The 21,001-nt window shown below is 34.5% G+C and overlaps 1 protein-coding gene across 4 annotated transcripts in view; it reads right to left on the bottom strand.

The window, feature by feature from the left end:
* Positions 1-653: 653 nt before the first annotated feature.
* The window catches only part of LOC117113819 (katanin p80 WD40 repeat-containing subunit B1-like), a 37,799-nt gene continuing 17,451 nt past the window's right edge, over positions 654-21,001 (bottom strand). For 3 of the 4 annotated variants that reach the window (XM_033257252.1, XM_033257254.1, XM_033257255.1), the window contains exons 9-17: positions 19,657-19,861; positions 18,794-18,939; positions 14,883-15,022; positions 14,409-14,692; positions 13,450-13,617; positions 12,605-12,681; positions 9,257-9,331; positions 8,963-9,076; positions 654-6,576 (exon numbers count right to left, since the gene is read on the bottom strand). In XM_033257252.1, the coding sequence (XP_033113143.1) occupies positions 6,444-6,576; positions 8,963-9,076; positions 9,257-9,331; positions 12,605-12,681; positions 13,450-13,617; positions 14,409-14,692; positions 14,883-15,022; positions 18,794-18,939; positions 19,657-19,861 (1,342 nt within the window). In that variant the 3' untranslated portion in view covers positions 654-6,443. Of the gene's footprint in view, positions 6,577-8,962; positions 9,077-9,256; positions 9,332-12,604; positions 12,682-13,449; positions 13,618-14,408; positions 14,693-14,882; positions 15,023-18,793; positions 18,940-19,656; positions 19,862-20,608; positions 20,681-21,001 lie in introns of all 4 variants that reach the window. The other variant, XM_033257253.1, reaches the window with a different exon arrangement.

Raw genomic sequence — 21,001 nt, 5'->3', positions numbered from 1 at the left:
GAATTTCATGTTTGTACTATGTAAGAGTGGACGAAATAAATCAAATCTGAATCTGAAAAAAAGTTTTTAAACGTTTTACCCTAAACGAGGGCAGCTAGAGTGGCACTTACAACTAATGTGAATTATTAGAAAGGACTTTTCTCCACGTGCATATAGGCCTATAAGGACGCTTTAAAATAATATTAAAACATATAAATTAAGCAAATCCATTTTCAAGCTTAGGCTCATACAATGGGAGGCATTCTAATCTTTTCAAGAGGTCCCTTGGGTGCGATGGTTAAATCACGGGACAGGCTTTGTTGTAAGATGGTTTGGTTCAGTGGAGATGCTAGAAGAGGAATCTTATTGTCGGACAGGCCTGGGTCCCCTGCGACAAAGTCGTCAGATCAAAATAACGTTATTTTGATTGCCAATCCCTAATACTGTGGTCTAAAAACACTGGATTTTGGACCATACTAAGCCACAGAAACTCTTCCGGTGAACCCTACACTCTGTCGGACCCCTTCTCGGCAAAATTCTGGCGCCACCACTGATCTGGTTATAATGGGCATAATCGATAATAATGTAATAAATGTACAGAAATAAAATCATATAAATAGCCCCAACCATGATAAACTTTAACCAGTTGAACTAAGAGAACAAATTAACCCAGCTTCGTATTCTTTGATTTTATTTTTTGTGTCATTATCACAGCAAAGATTTGTCTCCATTTCATAACCTCTCAAGCGAAAAAAAAAAAAAAATAAAAAATGAACATCCGCAAATAAACACATCATCCTTACATTACCACGCAAGAACTTAAGTGTGGGTAATAAATACTTTTAAAAAAATGGAAATACAAGCTTACCAAAACTTATCAGAAATGACTACTGTCAAAATAAATCAACTGCAACATATAGGCTTAGTGTATGAAATAAATGGTGTTGTTCCAATACGTATTAAATTACGACACGCCAATTGTCTCTATATTACATGCACAAATATACATTTTTATATCTTACACTTCTCTTATCAAAACAACTGTCTTTTTAATTTCACATATTTATAGATATTTTATAATCTCGAAGTTAAAAACAAAAACAACATAAAACTGAAAAAGTCTCAAATTATACACTGTAGGGAGCTTTTGATTGCACGACGACGGTTGGACGTAAAACGTATAGTAATGACGTCACTAAAAGTCATCTGCGCATGCGAGACCGTTAAGGTCACCTCGAGTAGATTCTGGAACGCAATTTGGCCAAATCTACGTATGCAGAGAACGTAAGATGCCAAGTACAACGGCTACGCATGAGTGATTCCGTTCTAGCATCGCGTCGTCGCACAAATCGAAAGCTTCCTAATATGAGAGTACAGTATTTGCGATTTAAGCATTCTTATGGTTCTATGTCGAAGTTCAATGAATATAAACAAATAATCTAGTTTGATGTGCGGAATGGGAACATAACATTAATAAAATTTGTGAATGTACACGTTGTGTATAAGAATAGAATGATGGTTTATATTAATTGAACTTTGACATAGCATGCGAAACCTCCATGGGCATGTAATACACAGTTGAAATTCATATTAAACATTGTGAATAATAAAGCCGGGCACAAGGATATTCACTGGGGCCAATACCGATACGATTTTATGGAGAATGCAACGCCGTCGGCCGACGCAATTCCATGGAGAATGCAACGATGCGCGCACAACGGATCGTTTTTAATGACGACCTGTTCAGACCATAGAGAATATAGAAATAGTTTCTCTATGTTCAGACTAGACTGCAACCGACAACCAGCAGATGGCGTCGCGTCACATAGCGCTCACAAGGAGTGAAGTTAGATTCGTCGTCGTACGACCGTTCTATGACGGAGAGTGCCCGACTTTCGTTTAATATGGAAAAGGAAACAACATTCAATAGAAAACAAAATGCTTAAGCTATAAATGCAACCCCAGAAAAACATATAGGGCCAACCTAAAGCAATAAAGGCCCAACTCCTCGAAAAACAAAATATTCACGGTATTGTTTGTACTGCTTTAAGTCTACAAATACACTTCGCTCTCCAATTCAAGACCACAAAAGGTCTCTAACGGGTTAGTTTGGTGTTGAAAGATTAAAGATTGTTAATTTACTCAAAGATAATAAATAGCAGAAGATAGAGCAGCTTCCCAAAATAGTGGAACATCCGTTCCAAAGGCATTGTGAGTGTACAGAGAGCTATTTTACCCCGTCTGCGCTATATAGCAATAATAAAGGCGCCGCTCTGATTCTTTTGTTTTCTGTAGTTTCTCCACTAAAGTAAAATAGTCAAATTTTACCCCATTCGCAGGAGGGCGGATGTCCCATCAATATTTTAATACAAATACGCGGAGCAGCTCATTCTTCTGCAATTTAAGTTTGTTGTTTTACTGCACGTTGGAAAATCGGTCTCGAATTTGAGGGTTCTGAAATTGAGAGGTGAACTGAAATTAATGTTAACAATCTTAATACACAGTGTCCACCACATAAATTATATTGGTGTAGGCCTGGTATATATAGTAATAATGATTCGTCATAATGAAATTACGTTTATACAAAAGACAAATGATCTTTCCAACCTAATTCACATGTCTTAAATTTTGATTATAAAACCTGTGAAATGTTTTTGAATAAATCTGAATATAAAGTGTAACTTAAACAAACATATCTACAAATATTTATTATGATGAATCATGATACATATAATGCAATAACTGTACACCAATGAAATAATTTGATAAAATATATTTTGTATCCATATAGCATATTTAGAAGAGCAATATCAATGGTGCGCCTATCACCAAGTAGTATAAATAGAAATATTTCCAATTATCATTTAAAAAAAAACAAATACATCAGCATTGTAGCAAGATGGATAACAGATATAATGACTATTAGCATAAAGCTATACACTAATAGGAAATAATATGAATTTACAAAATTGGAAGAGCTAAATTTCTTTTCAGAAAAAGCATTGTCGTCGATAATGTAAATTGGTAATTTATCTTCAACGCTCTATATTGCAAACTCATCTCTTTTCATAAACTTCTTAACAATGGCGTATTGAAAGCAAGATAACCTAAATGGCAATTTTTATTTTTAAAAAATGATTTATTGTTTTAATGAATTCATGGAATGAAATTAGAATAGTGGAACGTGTTGATATAATGTTAAAACAACAGTACATCATCAGTAGAATTGCTATTATTAGGCCATTATAGATTGTTCGGAATACAAAACATCAACCTCTCCCCACCCCCGCAGGAGTAAACAATATACAATTACGGTTTTCGCAGCAGAAATCATGATGTTGAAGTGGAATTGTGTCTTCAGAGTACACATTTCTTTCTTGATTAATGTTTAGTTATTGCTGTGCAGTATCATTCAATTATACATTAAGGTGTTTTGATGTGCCATGGATTAACGATATTAATTGAATCGAACACACTATCAAACACATATTCAGCTCCTTGGGGAAATATTTCTTAATGTCGCATCTGGTAATCATCACATTTTATGTTTAAACCTACCATTGGAGTGGTTTTCTGGCACAGTGGTTTCAGTTCTGCTTCTCATCCTTGAGGTCGAAGGTTCAATCACTCACTGTGCATTTTGCTTGTGTCCTTGCGCAAGGCACATTACCTATGGCTGTCTCTCCACCCAGAAGCGGGTACTTGGTAGGTTCAAACACAAAATGCACTGATTACAGCTGCAACGTTATGGAATTCTCCCCAGGGAGCTGAGTATGTTTTCTATTATGTGCTTGATCCAGTGATCGGGGGTAATAATGCGAAGCACTTCAACGCTTTGTTGGCATGAAGCAGTCTAATATTTTATTATATGAAACATTAATTGACCCTGAAGTAGTGTTCACACAGTTAACCTAAAGTTCCATTGTGACTAACACAGCAGTGACAATTAGATATTACATTAGCATCGAATGCAGGCAGTTGTGTGTGGCAATGTTAACAAATTACCATCACAAGAATTGGATTGCACATACAGTACTATCTTTGATCTGCAACAAGTGTAGACATCAATGGACGGAAAATCTGCAACCTTTCATTTAAGCCCCACCCCTTAAATATTGTTGCTAAGGTCCAATAAAATGGCAGCATACATAAATGTACACACGGCCAAATAAAAAGAAAAAATTATTGTGCTGGCCATGCCCGACCGACCCGAAATGTACGAAATTAAGGTTCGGCATTTTATTTTATTTAATGAGCTAAAAAGGCTGAAATAGGCCTATGTTGCTGAACGGTGGGCAATGCGACAGTGTTATGCGATCATTTTGCTCTTCCATATAGATTTTTTAAAAAGTCTTTGTTGTATTTGTGTATTTTCTACTATTTAGGCATATACACATTATTGGTTAAAAAAACTTTTCCTACCCACCTACCCAATTTTTGGATTTTCCCAAAACATGGCCAACACAAGAGTTTTTTTTTTTTTTTTTGTTGGTCTAAAAAACCAGGGATAAGTCATATTGAATACATATTGTCATATGACTGTGATTCGTTTGTTGGACCACACATGTCTTTGGGAGACAAGTGAGGATTTTTAGCTATGTTCTGATTGGTCAGTGTAAACTTTGATTGACAGTCCATAATGTTCCATTTTTACACACTGTGAGTCAGTCGTATATGATTTATTTTAATATTATACAGATACCTCATTATTGCAATTGAAAACATAAAAGGATAATAAATTAATTATGAATTACCTTATGAATTAACACACATCACTTCAAATCCTCCATACATCTTGATGTAATTTGAAAAAAACTAGTGAAAAATGAAAAATAAATAGCAATATACCATATTGGTTAGTAATGAATAGAATTTCACTACATCAATTTTAAAGATGTCATTTAGTCTAATAATTATCAAGTATTATAATACAGGTATGTAAATATATATTAATATAGTCCAATATTCATACTATCACAACATGTAAACAGCATTAAGTTGCCTTTAGTTAATGAGAACATAATATATGTGATTAACAGGTAATTAAGTTCACCTTTTAAACTTCTAAGTCGTCATTTTAAAACTACCACACATAAATATCTGTGTTAAACGCTACTACTGTACCTACAAGCTTATCCTTACTTGGTTTTACAGTACATTAAAGCCATTGGAATTTTTAGATGATTTTTTCATGGCCATAACACATTCTTCATTTCCATGTGTGTTTCCTCTGTTGCTATGTCACTTACACTGCAATGGCTGTAAAGTTCATATAGGGTCTGTTTACACAGAGCGTGTAAGTGGTGTATGAAGGCAACCAAAAAATGAAAACTATTATACTTTATGTCGATTCACAATAAATATGATGGAGTATGTGACAGTGCGACATGTCACTCAGCATAGAATCGTTTTCCATTTCCAAACACGGAAAGAAAAATATTCTGTGTGACTCCTGATTTCCATCGTTGAGGGTGTAGACTGGGAAAAAAAAACAAAACCTGAACACTACGTGCGTGACAACCACAACAGAATTATTTTTTTTGCTGTCACATGGCTGACAGTGTAGTCGCGTACACTGGTGTCCACACTTTTGCGCTAGTGGTTCAGGCCTGTAAACCAACACAAGACGTAAGTAAAACTGGTTGCTCACTGTGTCGGCCGACCAATCCGACTCCGCTCCCTGTGACGCTGCCTGCTGATTGTCAGTGGCAGACTGAACAGATCATCATCAAAAACAATCCATTACGCGCGTATTGTGCCGTTCTCCATAGAATCGCGTTGGCTGACAACCGTCGGCCACAATGGGTGCCCATCTTTACACAGCATAACAAACTGAAAACCGACCAACTTTAGGATCAAGCGGTTATGATACTGCTTCGAAACTGAGTGAACAAAGCTTGCGAGACTCTACGCGACCTTACATCGGACGCGATCTGTATAGCTGTGATCTTCGGTACATTTGACCAATCAGTATTCAGAATCAAATTCTTGGAATAGCTAGGATTTGCGGCACAGAATTAACCTTCAGACAGAAGTTACCTCTTTTTTTTTGCTCTGAGGATAAGTGAGCCACAATACTAACAAGCCTGAATTAAGCTTGGCATGTGTCGCAAGTGCAAATGTACCCTATGAAAATTGTCATAAAAATTGATGAAAGGAAAACAATTTTATATAAGCTTTGGTAATATATGTAATACTTGAAAATGAATGCATTCAGGTGTTTATGTGACAGTAGGCCATATACTCTGGTATAGTCACCAATGTAGCACTGGTAGACAACATGCCTATATATCTTACCCCTTTCTTGTACTTTCCTTTGATGTCTATCCTATTATGCCTAGCCTATTTTTTTTATCTATGTTTCAGACAACAGCTATTAAGCATAATGCTACTTCCTGGCTGTATGCCTACTGTGAGTAGCAGACCTGTGATTTTTTTATGTCACTGAACGTCAGTAGCTGGCATTAATCAAGCTGTGTGAACAGGAGCTTAAGTTCCCTAAACGTGCTTCCAAGCTTTCCTGATGTTAGCTGTTTGGCCTCAACTTGTTGGCGTAAAGTTATTAAGTAACCGTAGCATTGGTTGCATTTGTTGTATCTAAAAACGTACGGAAAAAAAAAAAAAATTAGGTCACAAAAAAAAAATTGTATATATGCTAAGTAAACAACTGTTTGGAATGCTCTCATAAGTAAAGTAACCATAGCAATTGTTGCTATGGATCTTTCCAATAAGCCCCGCTCCTTGGATATTGTTGCTAAGGTCCCACAAAACAACAGTGTAAAAACATACGCAAACACATGCGTTTGTGGGGTAACGCTTCTGCTTTTTAGGACACGTACATCTTCCTGGCTCTGTTCTGATTGGCCAGTTAAGTTTGATTGACACCTCGGACAGGTCTACTGCTCCCACTAAAAATGTGATGTGTTGTCAAGCAACCGAGGACAAAAACTCTAATGTTTCTATATGTAAATATATTCTGTAATTAATTAGCTTTGCAAAGGCATACAGGTCTCCCTCTAATTTAAGACCCCTCTAAATTAAGTCTACCTCCAATAAAAGATCACTTTTATGTGGTCCCAAATTAATATATGTTTTTTATCTGCATTATTTTAATTAGAAACCGAAGCTGCTACAGACCACAGAAACTATGGTCCAAAAAGTGACCTTAAATTTAAGGGAGATCTGTATGATTTTTTTTTTCTTTTAATTAATAATGAGCAATTTAATTTCAAGTATCAGTATTAGAACAACTGATAAAAACATCTTAAAAATTGGGTCTGTATTTATGCAAAAATTGCAAATTTCATGCATGACTGCACACACAGTGAACAGTTCAAAATTGCAGCCATGGCAACCAGTCTTAAAAAACAATCCATGTTATCAAAAATTTAACATTTTTTTTTGTAGTTTTTTAGACGTGGTTAAAAATTTCACAGATGATTGATTGATTGATTGACAGTTAAAATACTAAACCTGATAATTTCAGAGTTGATAATCCTAATTATTATAATTTTCCTTAAATGTTAGCTTGCGACTTTTGTGTGTATCAAGGCTCAACAACCTATTATTAGTTGTTTTTCTTCAACTTGTCAGCTTTACAGTTCTTAAATAACCATAGCATTGTTTGAACTTTCTGTATCTAAATTTGAACAAAATATTTTAGGTCAATAATGCATTTTAAAGACTCAATCATTTTTATATTAGTTGTTTTTCTTTAACTTGTTAGCTTAGAGTTATTAAATAACCATAGCATTCTTTGAACTTTCTGTATCTAAATTTGAAAAAAAAAATATTTTAGGTCAATAATGCATTTTAAAGGCTCAATAATCTTTTGTTAGTTGTTTTTCATCAACTTGTCAGCATCAGAGCTACTAATTGAGTAATTAAAACAATGTTTGCATTGCTGATCTAAAAATAAACAAAATGGTTTTGTTTGTTAAATGACCAATGTTCATTGCAATTATGTTGACAATTATTTAATTATGACAATAGCATTTTTTTTAAATAATATTTTTAATATTACAATAATTTTTTTTTCTATAATATACACAAGATAGGTATTACTTCAACAAAGTATGCAAATTGTGGTAGATAAAGCATCTAGGGTTTGTAGAAATAAACAGCCATAATAAACAAAATTCCATTAATAGACAGACGATCAATGTGAAAAGAAAACTGCAGGTTACTGTAGCATAGCTAAGTTAAAGTCATATAGTCAAAAACAATAACAAAAACATGTGTAAACCCAAAAGAATCCAGAGGGATAAATTTTATAATTAGTCTTAAAAATGCTGTTGTCATTCCTTATATTGTTGTAATAATTAGCATTGTTTACCTAAAATAATTATTCTTATTTTAAAGACATGTACATTGTTGATTATATTATTAATATAGCATTTGTCTTATGTACCTAGACAGTATTTTACTAGTACAGGTATATTAATTATACTTTAAACACAATAAAGTATACTCAAAGATTTTTTACTATAAAAAACCTTTAAAATGATTAAATACCAGCCAAATTAAAGTTCATGTAAGAAAATATAAGAGCAGTATCCCTTTGCTAAATAACTTGTGAGAAAATATATTTGTGTGCCCTAAATTTCAAAACTATATACACTTTTTAAATATTAAATTATACTTTTAAAATTACTTCAGCTCAAAACAGTAGGTACATACTGATTAACTGTAGTTTTCATATTTTAACTAGTATATTATTATTTATGTTTAGATACAGAAAAAGGAAATTTGCTTAGGATAGAAATAACTTTAAACAAAACAAACATCAGAGCGAATTTTTTTTTTAATAAACTACCGATCTGAGAATAAATGACAAAATATGGTAATCCATTTAGTATACTGGAAATCCTTAAAGAGATCTTTACGGATTAGAGGAACAGACTACAAGTAAAGAGATGATTTCTAGTTGATAGTCCTACACAGCAGCAACTAATATTATGACGCACTTAGTCAATTCACTCACCTCTCCTCTCTCATAATATCAATGCCTTGGGGAGGTAAGTTAATGTTTGTCTTGATTAATGCAGAAAAGCTCTTCAATATCAGTTTTGTTGCTGTACAACTAGTCAAAACGTAACTGCAGTTAAAAAGAAACCAAAAAAAAAACCATATTTTATATTTTATGATGACACTTAGCATTCACTGCTTGTACTTTATCAGAATTGTCAGAAACAGAGTTAACTTTAGTTTACTGAATTATAACTTCCACATGGAAAATTAAATAACCATTATTATCCAAGATATAATTTGCACTTACTTTTCATATTTGCTGTTAAAAATTTCCTTAATTTTTGGTAGAAGTAGAACACACAAATCTAGGGTCCATAAAGACCTGCCAAAAAAAAAACGTAAAATTATTATTAAACATATAAATTAGCAATCAATTATCTGTTAGATTAGTTTCAATCATACATTAATTTTCTGTCAGCTGTGTCAATCATCATCTGTCAGATGTCAATCAGGGAATGGTAGGGGAATTAATGCAACAGTTGCCGTAATGTCTTGAGATCAAGGGTTTGAATGCCCAACCGACTTACAATGTCACATGTAGGCAATGGACCTCTCAGCTAAGCCCCGTCCCTTAGATACCGTTGCTAGGGTTCTACAAACATACACATACAACAAGTGTGTTTAAGGGACAAGTGAGCAATCCTAGCGATGTTCTGATTGGTCAGTTGTTCAGTTTGATTGACACTACGAAAAGGTTCATTCGGCACTTTGATAGGGAGTTTTTGCTGCACGACATTAACTTTAACGGATGACGTCATAATTTAATCATCTTGTATGCGGAGTTATTTTCAGGATTTTACGTGCTCGACGGACGTTAGTTACGGGTTTACGCATGCGTATTTTGATTTGTTTACAAAAGGGGCGGAGTTATCTCGTTGCATGTTGGGTACTAACGTTAAAGTTAAGGTTAACGTCGTGCGGCGAAAACTACCTATTAAGTGACTAAAGCCTCGGTAAGGATGTTGCATAGGCTTTCTTGGTTTCTATCTATAATTTCTTTGGTTTTTGATTATAAATTATAATTATAATAATTATTATTGTTCACTAGCAGTTTTTGGATTTGGTAAAATATGTAGATTTTGCAATTATGTACTGAACTATACATTTTAAGGGTGGGTAGGTACCAACATTTTTTTATCATTATCTTTATTATTTTGTAGTAGAAGACAGCAAAAACATCATAAAAAACACAATGGCTTTGAGACTCAAAGAACAGTCGACATAGCAGGGTACCATAACTACATACCTGAACTATTTAAAAATACAGAAAACCCTACAAAACAATTACTAGTAGAGTACTAAATAGAAAAAAACTTTATTTAAAGTTAATACTGTCTCTTATACACATCTAGATGTGTATAAGAGACAGTTAATTAGCTTTGCAATGGCATACAGGTCTCCCTCTAATTAAAGACCCCTCTAAATTAAGTCTACCTCCAATAAAAGATCACTTTTATGTGGTCCCAAATTAATATATGTTTTTTATCTGCATTATTTTAATTAGAAACCGAAGCTGCTACAGACCACAGAAACTATGGTCCAAAAAGTGACCTTAAATTTAAGGGAGATCTGTATGATTTTTTTTTTCTTTTAATTAATAATGAGCAATTTAATTTCAAGTATCAGTATTAGAACAACTGATAAAAACATCTTAAAAATTGGGTCTGTATTTATGCAAAAATTGCAAATTTCATGCATGACTGCACACACAGTGAACAGTTCATTTAATTGTAAATAAGTCATCTTGCGTCCATAATAAAAAAACAGCATTGTATTTGTTGATTTGTGCTTCGTGAATAAAAAAAGCTTTACTACTTTAAACCCCTAACATTTAACGAGAGCATCAATGATGCAATAGCCCACTTGACAATAGCTGGCAATGTTTAAGTGCTGTCGGTGGGTGGAGGTTGTGTGGAGTGTTGTTATGTGTATTGAGCATAAACAAAAACATTTAAAGTTAGAGTTAGTTGTATGCATCATCATAGACCTTTTTTTTTGTTATGTTCACTTAACAGTTAGGAAAGGTGTGATGTCGTGTACAGCGATATTAAAGGAAATATGGTTGTTGTAAGGTTTGTTGCGTATGTAACTTTTTGAAATATTTTGTACTGTAATTATGAAGATATTTATGTAGATGTTTATGATATAAGTAGACAGTTTGGTGAGTGAATGGAATTTGTTGCATAGAAGTATTTCATTGTGAAGAAATATATTTTTCCAAAGGCGCATTATAATTATGTATATCATTTCTATTAGCCATCACTTTATCAGACATCAATCTTAGCAATAACATGCAGATCTTAGGGACCATCCATAATTTTCACAAGAGTATAAAACATGCATTTTAAGCTGTCTCTTATACACATCTAGATGTGTATAAGAGACAGATCCAGGGGGGGGGGGGGGGAGGAGGTGTTGCAAATTAGGTTCATTAAAAATAATAAAAATGAACATTAAGTTTCATTGGAATAGGGATTGAGTTCCACATTTTCTACTTTTGCACCCCCAACAATCCCAGTTCTCAATTTTTGCCACCCCCTCTCCCTAACCAGGCTGAAATATGCTATGCCCAGTATTTTATGAAAAAGATAAAAATGAGAATCTCAAAAAGAGAGAAGTCTTCATTGTATAGTGTACTTTTTCAGGGGTTACAGAAAAGGGTCCGTTTGTACTTTTGTAAGAATGATGGCATCTGGTTCTCGCTTCTTTATCCATCCACCAAAGTATCACCTTACCACCAAGTCACAAAACTTGCCCCTGATTTAAGCATGACTACCCCTGCCAGGAGGTTATGTATTCAACAGCGCCGATATCGTCGATCACATCACGAACTAACACAATCTAAGTAGATTGTGTTAGTTTGTGAAATCACAGTAGCGCGTCAAAATGAGCGCGTACTGGTTGTCTGGCACTTTCACATTCTTTATCACACAAAAAGTCGATAACAACAACTGCGCGTATTTTGACGCGCTTTTGTGATTTCACGAATTAAACACAATCAAATTTGATTGTGTTAGGTCGTGATGTGAGCGACGATATGTCTGTCTGTCTGTATGTCTCTATCTGTCTTGTCCGTTAGCAGGACTATGCAAAAACACTAGTAAATGATCATCATACAATTTAATGTATGATGTATCAGGAAATGGTGATTAAATTTTGGGTTAAAAAACGGCTTAAGAACAATTCAAGATCAAGCTCAGAGAAAATTTTCCTTGAAACATATTCCTGCTCTAGTTTTAATTTGCATCAATTGTTATTTTATGTAATATTGTGGAAAACATACTAAATGAATATTACATATTTGAGGCTTGACATCCCAAAACTGGTGTAGTGTCGCTAAAATGTTAAACTGAGTACTAAGCATAAGAATGTGCCAGTATTGTATTTAGTACAGAGAAGCTGTAATACTTTTACTCATACCCTTTGGCAATTCCAGTAAATGACCCATCATTTTACGGCTTACAATGTGGAGGATAAGAATATATTAAAGTCAAGTTCATTTTTTGGTCACGGATACTGGTTTTGGGATGACTTAAGCCTCGTTCAGTAAATAAGGTTGAACAATAAAAAAATTTTGATTTAAAGAAAAGCTTACTTTTTTAAACATAGAACATTGAGTATATCTACAAGAAGTGCTTGGTCCCTCATGTTTATTGCAGATTCAACAGCAGTCTGATAAGATAAATAAAGCAAAACAGTTACAAAGTTTGTTTTTGTCACCTTGGTATTTCTTTTTCTATACAAAAAAACAAAGTATTTAAATCAAGTAGAAACTTGTCAGGCTCTGGAGGGAAAATTGGTACAAATGATTTTCCTAAGACATAAAAAGCATATTTTACGAAGAATTCGAGAGCGGTTTAATGAGATACAGATTTTTGAATATTTAAAAACTGGTTTGAGAAAGGGGCGATAACCACCCTTTTTTTCTACCTTTACTCCCAGTTTTAAATATTCAAAAATCAGTTATACAGCATATCAAAATTTTGTTTTCCTCTGGAACCCGACCTTAAACATAACATACTCTTGATCAAATGTGTAAAATCTCCTTCAACACGTTCGCTGCCAGCAACGAGCATACTCATCCAACCAGGTGTTGCTGAGGGCGCTACGGATGACTATAATCGTCAAAACTGGGGTAAAATTCTAGCGTTTATTACTTCATTGTTATACATTGTAGAACCACAGACTTAAGGGCAGGTAGTTCAGGGAAGATACACCTAGACGATAATGTGCAAATAACGAGCCAAACGCCACTATCTGTGAGTGCTAGACGACGCGATACCGTCTGCTGTTTGTTGGTGGCAATTAAAAACGATCAGTTGTGTGTGTGTCATGGTGTTTCGTTCTACAATGAATCGCATCAGGCCGACGGCCATCGGCGCAGTAAGTGCCCAGCTCAATATGCGAGTATACAGTATATGGTAATATAGATTTATCTACCTTGGTATCTCCTGTGGTCCATATAGCTTTGATTACTTGCAGGTTCTTGCTCCTGCTGCTCATTACGGCACACATTGAATCATGTCCTTTGTTCAGCGATTCTATCACCTCACTTTCTGACTTGGCTTCTACTGGTGATGTTATCTTGCTGTCTTTCTGTAATTTGGCCTACAATTATCACACAAAAAAAGTAACATTATTAAACATGTTCACATATGTGTGTTTAAACATACAGCTGTTTTAAAGAAAATATATGAGATATCAGCCCTCAAAGCTTATGATTTAGGGCATTTGTCAGGCAGAGACCATCATTATCTTGCTGTCTTCCTGCAATTTGGCCTACGATTATCACACAAAAAAATTTGCATTACACATGTCTACATATATTTTATTATTTTTTTATTTCTTTATTATGGTCTTTTAATACTATTAATATTCTATAGAGTATTGTTAAATTTGATATCACTGTGTAAGTGAAATAAACTGCATTTTGCACAGGTAAAAACCTGAATTTCAACACATTCAACAGTACAGTACACTAATGACAAGATTCACTGTATGCTCCATAAAATTTGAAATACATCTAACATTTGATTATATGATATACAGAATTTTTATTTGTACTACAAACCTTGAAATGAAATATGTTGTTTTTTAATATGGTCATGACGATTTACACCCACTGGATATTAGACAAGTTTACAAACTCTACAGTTTAAGGACAATACGATATTACGAAGTCAATTATAAAATAAGGCAGTATACAAGGTCTCCCTCTATAAAGACCACTTTTCTGTGGTCCCGATGTAACAAATGTCTTTATCTTTATTATTCTAATAAGAGACCAAAGCTCCAAAAACTTTAATTGGAGGGAGACCTGCCTTTTATAATCATAATGTTCAAAATTATTAAATCAATACATAATAAATATCTATGAAAATTCTGATTTGTGCACTTACCGGTAAGAATTCATTAACATCTAGTCCAATAGGTTTCTCTCTGTTGGCAGGTATAATTGTGTCCTTCATTTTTTTCTCTGACATTACTGGCTTTTCAATGTACCTGGGCTGCGGTTGGGTCGGTGCAACTTTAGCCGTGGGCGTTTCTTTCACTACTGAAGGCTTGGTAGAGATTGGTGTGGCATCTGGAACTCGTCTGGTGAATGGTGGCTGACTGGATTGAGGCTTGGAGGGTTCATCTAACGGAGCTGGGAATGGTTCTGCTTTACGTGTTGGAGATCGAGCTGAAGACGACAAAATAGAAAGTTCAGAAATACACGTTCAGATTCCCAATTTTTAAAGCTTCCAGGGGCTTCAATTATGGACCTTAGTTTCCCCATCGGGGAAATAAATTTTTGTACTCTACCTAGTATGATATAATGTGGTTGATCCCCATTTAACCTATTAGATAGAACAAATAGAACAAACACTTACATAACGTTGAATTTGGTTTAAATATTTTCTCATAATTATCTTGATCTTGTATATCTGCGGTTGAGGAGGTTTCATCTTCTTTTTGATCCTCAGGTGATGGTGATGACTCTTCTTCAGACCTCTTCATCTCTGGCTGTTGTCTATAAAGAGAAAACATGGAATTAAGAAGACCTCAAGCCAATAAACAGTTAACTACTTTCATTACTTAATTATTAGCTTTCATTTTCATGCCACCTCACGTTCAGCTCGGTTTCCAAAGAATTGCTCACCCTATCGCGGTGACAGACTCCGACAGTAGTTGGGAAGGTTGAACATGGTGCAACTTTGCCGATTGCGTTGTGAATGAATTTGAGTGCCTTCCCGATTGAGTCAGGGCAGCTAGCAATGCCCCCCTGATCCGTCTACAGCGTAATCGGCGAAGTTGAACCAGGTTCAACCTTCCTGGCAACTGTCGGCGACTGTCGCCGAATGGGTGAGTGATTCTATGGAAACCAAGCTTTACTGACTACATTGCGAGTGACATGTTGATGCACCATCACACATCATCCCCACCAAATCAAGTGCGGGTGGCCTACATTCATTACGTTCGTCAGGTTGAAATAGAACACTTGAGAATGGTTCTTTGCTTCTTGTAACATGTTCAGCCAAACAAAAGTGATATCTTTGATTGGTTGCAGTATAAGACAAGGAAGTTTGTTGTTCACGATATTATTAGTGATACATAAAACATTTTAAATACAAATTTACACAATTAATTATTTATTTGAGGTTCAATAAATTAAAAAGATTTGCATATTTCATGCATTTAAAGTCTCGAATCAGCAACAGTAGTCAGCCAGCCGAACTGTAGCTACTGTGTGCACTATTGATGAGATCTTGATATCCATGCTATTTTCATGTTTATTTATTGCAAAGTTATTAGCGATATTCACAGATACACTTTTTTTCCCCTTTAGAAACATGTCAGGCTCAGTATTGTTTTCAGTGTGACATATTTTTGGAATTTATCACATTTGTGACAATCACATGCATTATATAGCTTGTTAATACGTCGCTGTAAAGATTATTGAAATGATTATGAAAACACCATTAACCAGTTTATTTTGCCTTGCCAAACTCCTTCAGCTCAAAACAATTTTCGAATACCATTCCCAGGCAAAACAACTTTTTTACATCGTAGATACGTTGTTTTGCTTCGTAATCTGCAGTTACGTTGTTTTACCACAGAAAAATCACTCGATTTTAAGTTTTGTGCTTGAAGATAGGTGGTGCTGCGATGTCTCTAAGCAAATACCTTAAGCTGATTTATAAAACCATCTTAGCAAAAAACCTTAGCTTAAACATTGTCTTAGATGATGCATGCGTACAATCGCCTTATTAATTTTAATCAATTTTTAAGCTAAGCAATATTGATAAATCTGATTTAAGCAGAAAAATGGACTTAAGACAAATTTAAGCTGATTTCTAGTTTGATAAATCTGGACTCTGATCAATCAACGCTGTTGTGAGTACACTATTATAAACAAGGTTTATGCACATCAAAAATGATGAAATAGCAAACTAATAAAAATTCATGCATATACAAATCTTATAATAACAACAGTTAAGTTTTTAAACAGAAATGCTATTTTTTTTACAAACTTTAATGTCACCATACAAACTTTCAGTACTGTATATCCCTTAGAAACACTTGCAAAAAAAATAAAAAAAATAGCAAATCATTTAGGTTTGCTACAATATACGCTTTGTACAACTGTAAAACTGTCCAAACTCTAATGTTACTTGACGAAAACATGTGGTAGGCCTAATAAGGTCATGATGACATCACATCATGACAATATAATTATTGGCGCATCATGACTGTATATGGGCATAGAACAGTTTTTTTTCTTTTTCAAAGAAAATTGTATATTTAGGGCAGAGCTTTAATGTTGATTTCCTCAAACGTCGACGACAATTTATTTATGCACCAATATTTATAAAGATGCTTACTGGCCTTTAAGCCGGGGCAATCACTGCATCGGAGGATGGTCATACAACCATTGTATGATGAACCCAACTTCCGTTTCTCGTGAGTGATAGACGACGCTTGATTATTGCAGGTGGCAGTCTGAACGGATCCTCATTAAAAACGATTCGTTTGCGTGCACGTTGTGACGTTGGCGTTCGACATAGAACCGCCGGCCACAGTAAGTGCCTGGCTTTATAGAGTATGTGGTCAAAGACTGACAACAGCGAATTTAATCAATGTCAACAAGTTCTAATCGCTTTCATGACAGTATTATACATACACATGATGCTCTACAGCAGGGGTAGGCATAAACATAGACCGAGGGCACGCCCCACCTAAACTTTGATGTTTCCTGTGCGCTTGCAAAAACCATAATGCACTACTTGTATACCACTTTATTCCCAGTTTTAATAATTACTTTTTACAGATGATCAGTGTCGGGCCATAAAAAATAAGGTGTTTTCAAGCTATAAATAGCTCGCGCACACTTAGGTTTTTAATTATTTTTCGCGGACCGCAACAAAATCACTGACGGGCCGCACTTTGCCCACCTGTGCTCCATGGTCTTGTTATGAGGCTTAGAAAGCTGAGTTGTTTTTGGTCTTAAGAAAAAATTCTGTCACTTGACAGGAATGGGACACGAAAGGACTGTGAACTTGTAAATCAAGCTTCTTAACTAACAGGAGCAACATGTTCAACCCAAGCCCAATTTGTCTAGTATTTTCCAAAGCAATAGCACCAATTACCTCCAATATACATGCCGGAAGAATTTACCTCTGTATTCTTGGTTTTCTTGGTGCTGTTGTTTGAATGGTAAATGTTTTTCTACGTCTTCTCAAATAGAAGAGCAATAAAATTGGTTGAGTCTTATTCAAATGCGTCAAGTTTTAAAAAATCATGCCTAAATATGGTAATGATGACAACACACCATGACCATATATAGGCACATCAAGACTACATATGGGCATACAACAGTTTTGTGTCAAAGTAAATTTGATGGTCTTGGAAGAACTTATGGAAAGGAAACTTTGATACAGAGTATGATTACATTCAAAACCCTACTGTATACTGTATACAAATAATGAATGTTTATGAGTGCAATGGGAAGAATATTTTCACGAGATGAAAGATCGACTGTTCCATTCAACGAGGTGAAGCCGACTTGAATGGAGCGGTCAATCTTTCAACTCATGAAAATATTCTTTCCATTGCACGAATACAAAACATTATTTGTTTTAATATAACATACGTAAATAGATATTTGTCATTTGATCATCTACCAAGCAAGTGTCCAAGACTGTAAAAGTTTTGCCTGTCGCTATAGGCCCTTCCTGGCCGTGAAGCAACATTTCACGCCATCCTCTGGCTCACAAACCCATCTGCTCAAATCGGTTCGGCCTAGCCTGGGCCTATCCACTGCGCAAAACCTAGGGCTATGCTATAGGCCTAGGCTAGAAATCCTTCCGCACATTTCGTAAAATAAGGGCCAAATTTCGCACAGATCTTGCTCAAATTTAAGCTGGTATTTGAGGTATCATCCACGCTACTAAAATACTTTACAGTAAACTATAACAACTCCCTGAGTAAACAAAATCTCAGCTAGAAGTATTCTTATAGGTACTGGTTATAGGTGACGTGACGTCATTTCATGGATTTAACCTTAAGGAAAATGTCAGCCTTGTGTCTTTTTAACCAATCAAAAGATTGCATTAAGTTGAAGTGATTTCGTATTCATAGGCAACATGCAATGGACAATACGGGTGGAAAAAAAAAGCATGGTGGAACTAAATTTTCATGATGAGTAATGAAATAGGGAAAATAACTAAATGTCATGTGGTATGAAATCAACCAATCAAATGACTGAGATCTATTTAGTTGTGTTATAATATTTGCTATTTACCTTGGTTTTGTTGAACTAGTATGTGGTCTTCCTGTATTAAAATTTTTCCTGCCGCTTGATGAAAGAGGAGGGGAACAAGGGTTTGGCTGTGGTTCTGGTACAGGAACCCCTCCATCTTGGATCACACCCGTCGTCGTGTTTATTTTCTACAAATATGATAGTAAGATTACTTATGCATGCCCGTCCATGACAGAGAACAAAGAATGATGTGATGAGAATAAAGATGAGGTGATCCAAATAAATTTGTGTGAAGTAAAGATTATGTTGTTAATAAAGGTGAGGAGAATAAAGAAAACCTTACAGCTTAAAATGTTTAATGATTTAAAGATGACAAGTTTCATGATAAAACAATGACAATAAGGATGACTTTAAATTGTTCAATAAATTAAAGATGACAAAATATATTAATAATAAATAATGATGATAATGTTGATGACAATACAGGTTGTTTGAAATTGATGAAAAATCTAAACGTGATGAAGATGTTAGTTATAATGATTAGAAGATGATAATAAAGACAGAAATAATGATGATGTGATCCACATGAAATTTCAAATGATTTAAAGATGAAGACAGTTAAATGATAATGAAGATAAATATAATTTGACTATGCCAAAAAAAAGGAAAACAACAAAAATAACTACTAAGCACATAATTACTAAAACTCCAGAAAAAAAAAACACAAAAAAACAAAACATAAAATTAGTTATTATTATTATTATTATTATAATGAAGATGATACAATGCATGTAAAACTGTGTAAATGTCCAAGAATTCCCATTAATTTTCCAATAATAAGAGTACCAATTGAAGACAGAAGTTTTCAGATGTTTGCTGCCCCCAACTTTCATTTTCTGACTTACACTAAGATCAGCCACATAGACAGCAACATTAGTTTGGTTAAATGATGCTCCAATAATCTGTTGTGATGACACTGCCATATCAGCCACTTTGCCCCAGCCCATGTACACACTATCAAAACACTGTACTGGCTCCCAGCTATAGACACGTAGCATATCCTGACTGCCCGTGAATATATGGTTGCCCTCTGGATGGAAACATATTGACCTGAAACAAACGAAAAAGAAATCTTCATTCTATTTTTTATAAAATGTACTACAAATCCCAGTGTCTAAAGCCATTAAATTTATCTGCTAAACCTTTGCGGTTAACATCATCGGAAATCTACAAAGAAAATTGTAAAAGTGTGTCACAGTTAAGGTGCTAGACAGTGCCTAGCCATATGTACAGGTTGGGTTGAGCAGGGTGTAGCAATGGTATGTCCTAAGCCTTGTTTTTGAGCATTTGGGCCAGAATCATGTTGTACTGTACATTGTTGAGTTTTTCTTATTGTTAAGAGTTTACATTAATGTGTTTCACTACATAGAATATTAATAATTTTGGGTAAAAGTCAATGTTAAAAAAAAAAACCCAAGCAAATATGATTTTGGAACCAATTTGAGTTCAAAGTAATAGTGGCTTGTACATAGGTAACATAAACAAAAACCACCATAGGTATCAATTAGAGCTATGGCTTACGCACAGGAACAGCTTGTAAACTGAGATTTATGGTATTTGTCAGTAGTACAAGCATAGATTTTTTATAAAGGTGCTATATTAAAAACCTATACATTATTATTCACAATGCGTTTTCTCAAATCTGAGGCAACTGTTAACCCCTAAAACCCTTTGCATTAACAGCTTGCCTGCATAAAAATCATCAAATATAGGCATTCATTTAATCAACCATAAAAAAAAATAATACAAAAATCCATCACATAAAAGCTATGTTGAACGGCACCAGGATTCTCTTACCGGATTCCACTTGATTCTCCCGATGAAGAGCTAACCAACTCAAATGTTTCTAAATCCCAAAACTTGACAGTTCTACAAAGAAAACAGTGACAAAGTATCAATAATTACAATTGATTGTTTAGGCTATTAACCCATTATTCTGTTGATACAATGGGTGGCAACAGAAGAACCACTGGTACTGTACAGCTGATAGGAAATTATTATCATCCTTATTATCATTATTATTATTACTATTATTATTAGTATTAATGTCGATGCTAGAAAAATAAATTAGTGAGAATTTTCATGATAATGTTTGGTATTATCCTTCAGAATAAACTTTTTACTTGTGAATTAATATTGGGAAGAAAAACCAACAGTTTAGGGTTAATGTTGGAATATAGGCCTAGTCCT

The sequence above is a fragment of the Anneissia japonica genome, unplaced genomic scaffold (assembly GCF_011630105.1).
Source record: "Anneissia japonica isolate Jap-2015-1 unplaced genomic scaffold, ASM1163010v1 scaffold694_len1028156_cov167, whole genome shotgun sequence".
Classification (NCBI taxonomy): domain Eukaryota; kingdom Metazoa; phylum Echinodermata; class Crinoidea; order Comatulida; family Comatulidae; genus Anneissia; species Anneissia japonica.
Note: the sequence above shows the minus strand (reverse complement) of the source record. Positions and strands in the feature narration are given on the sequence as shown.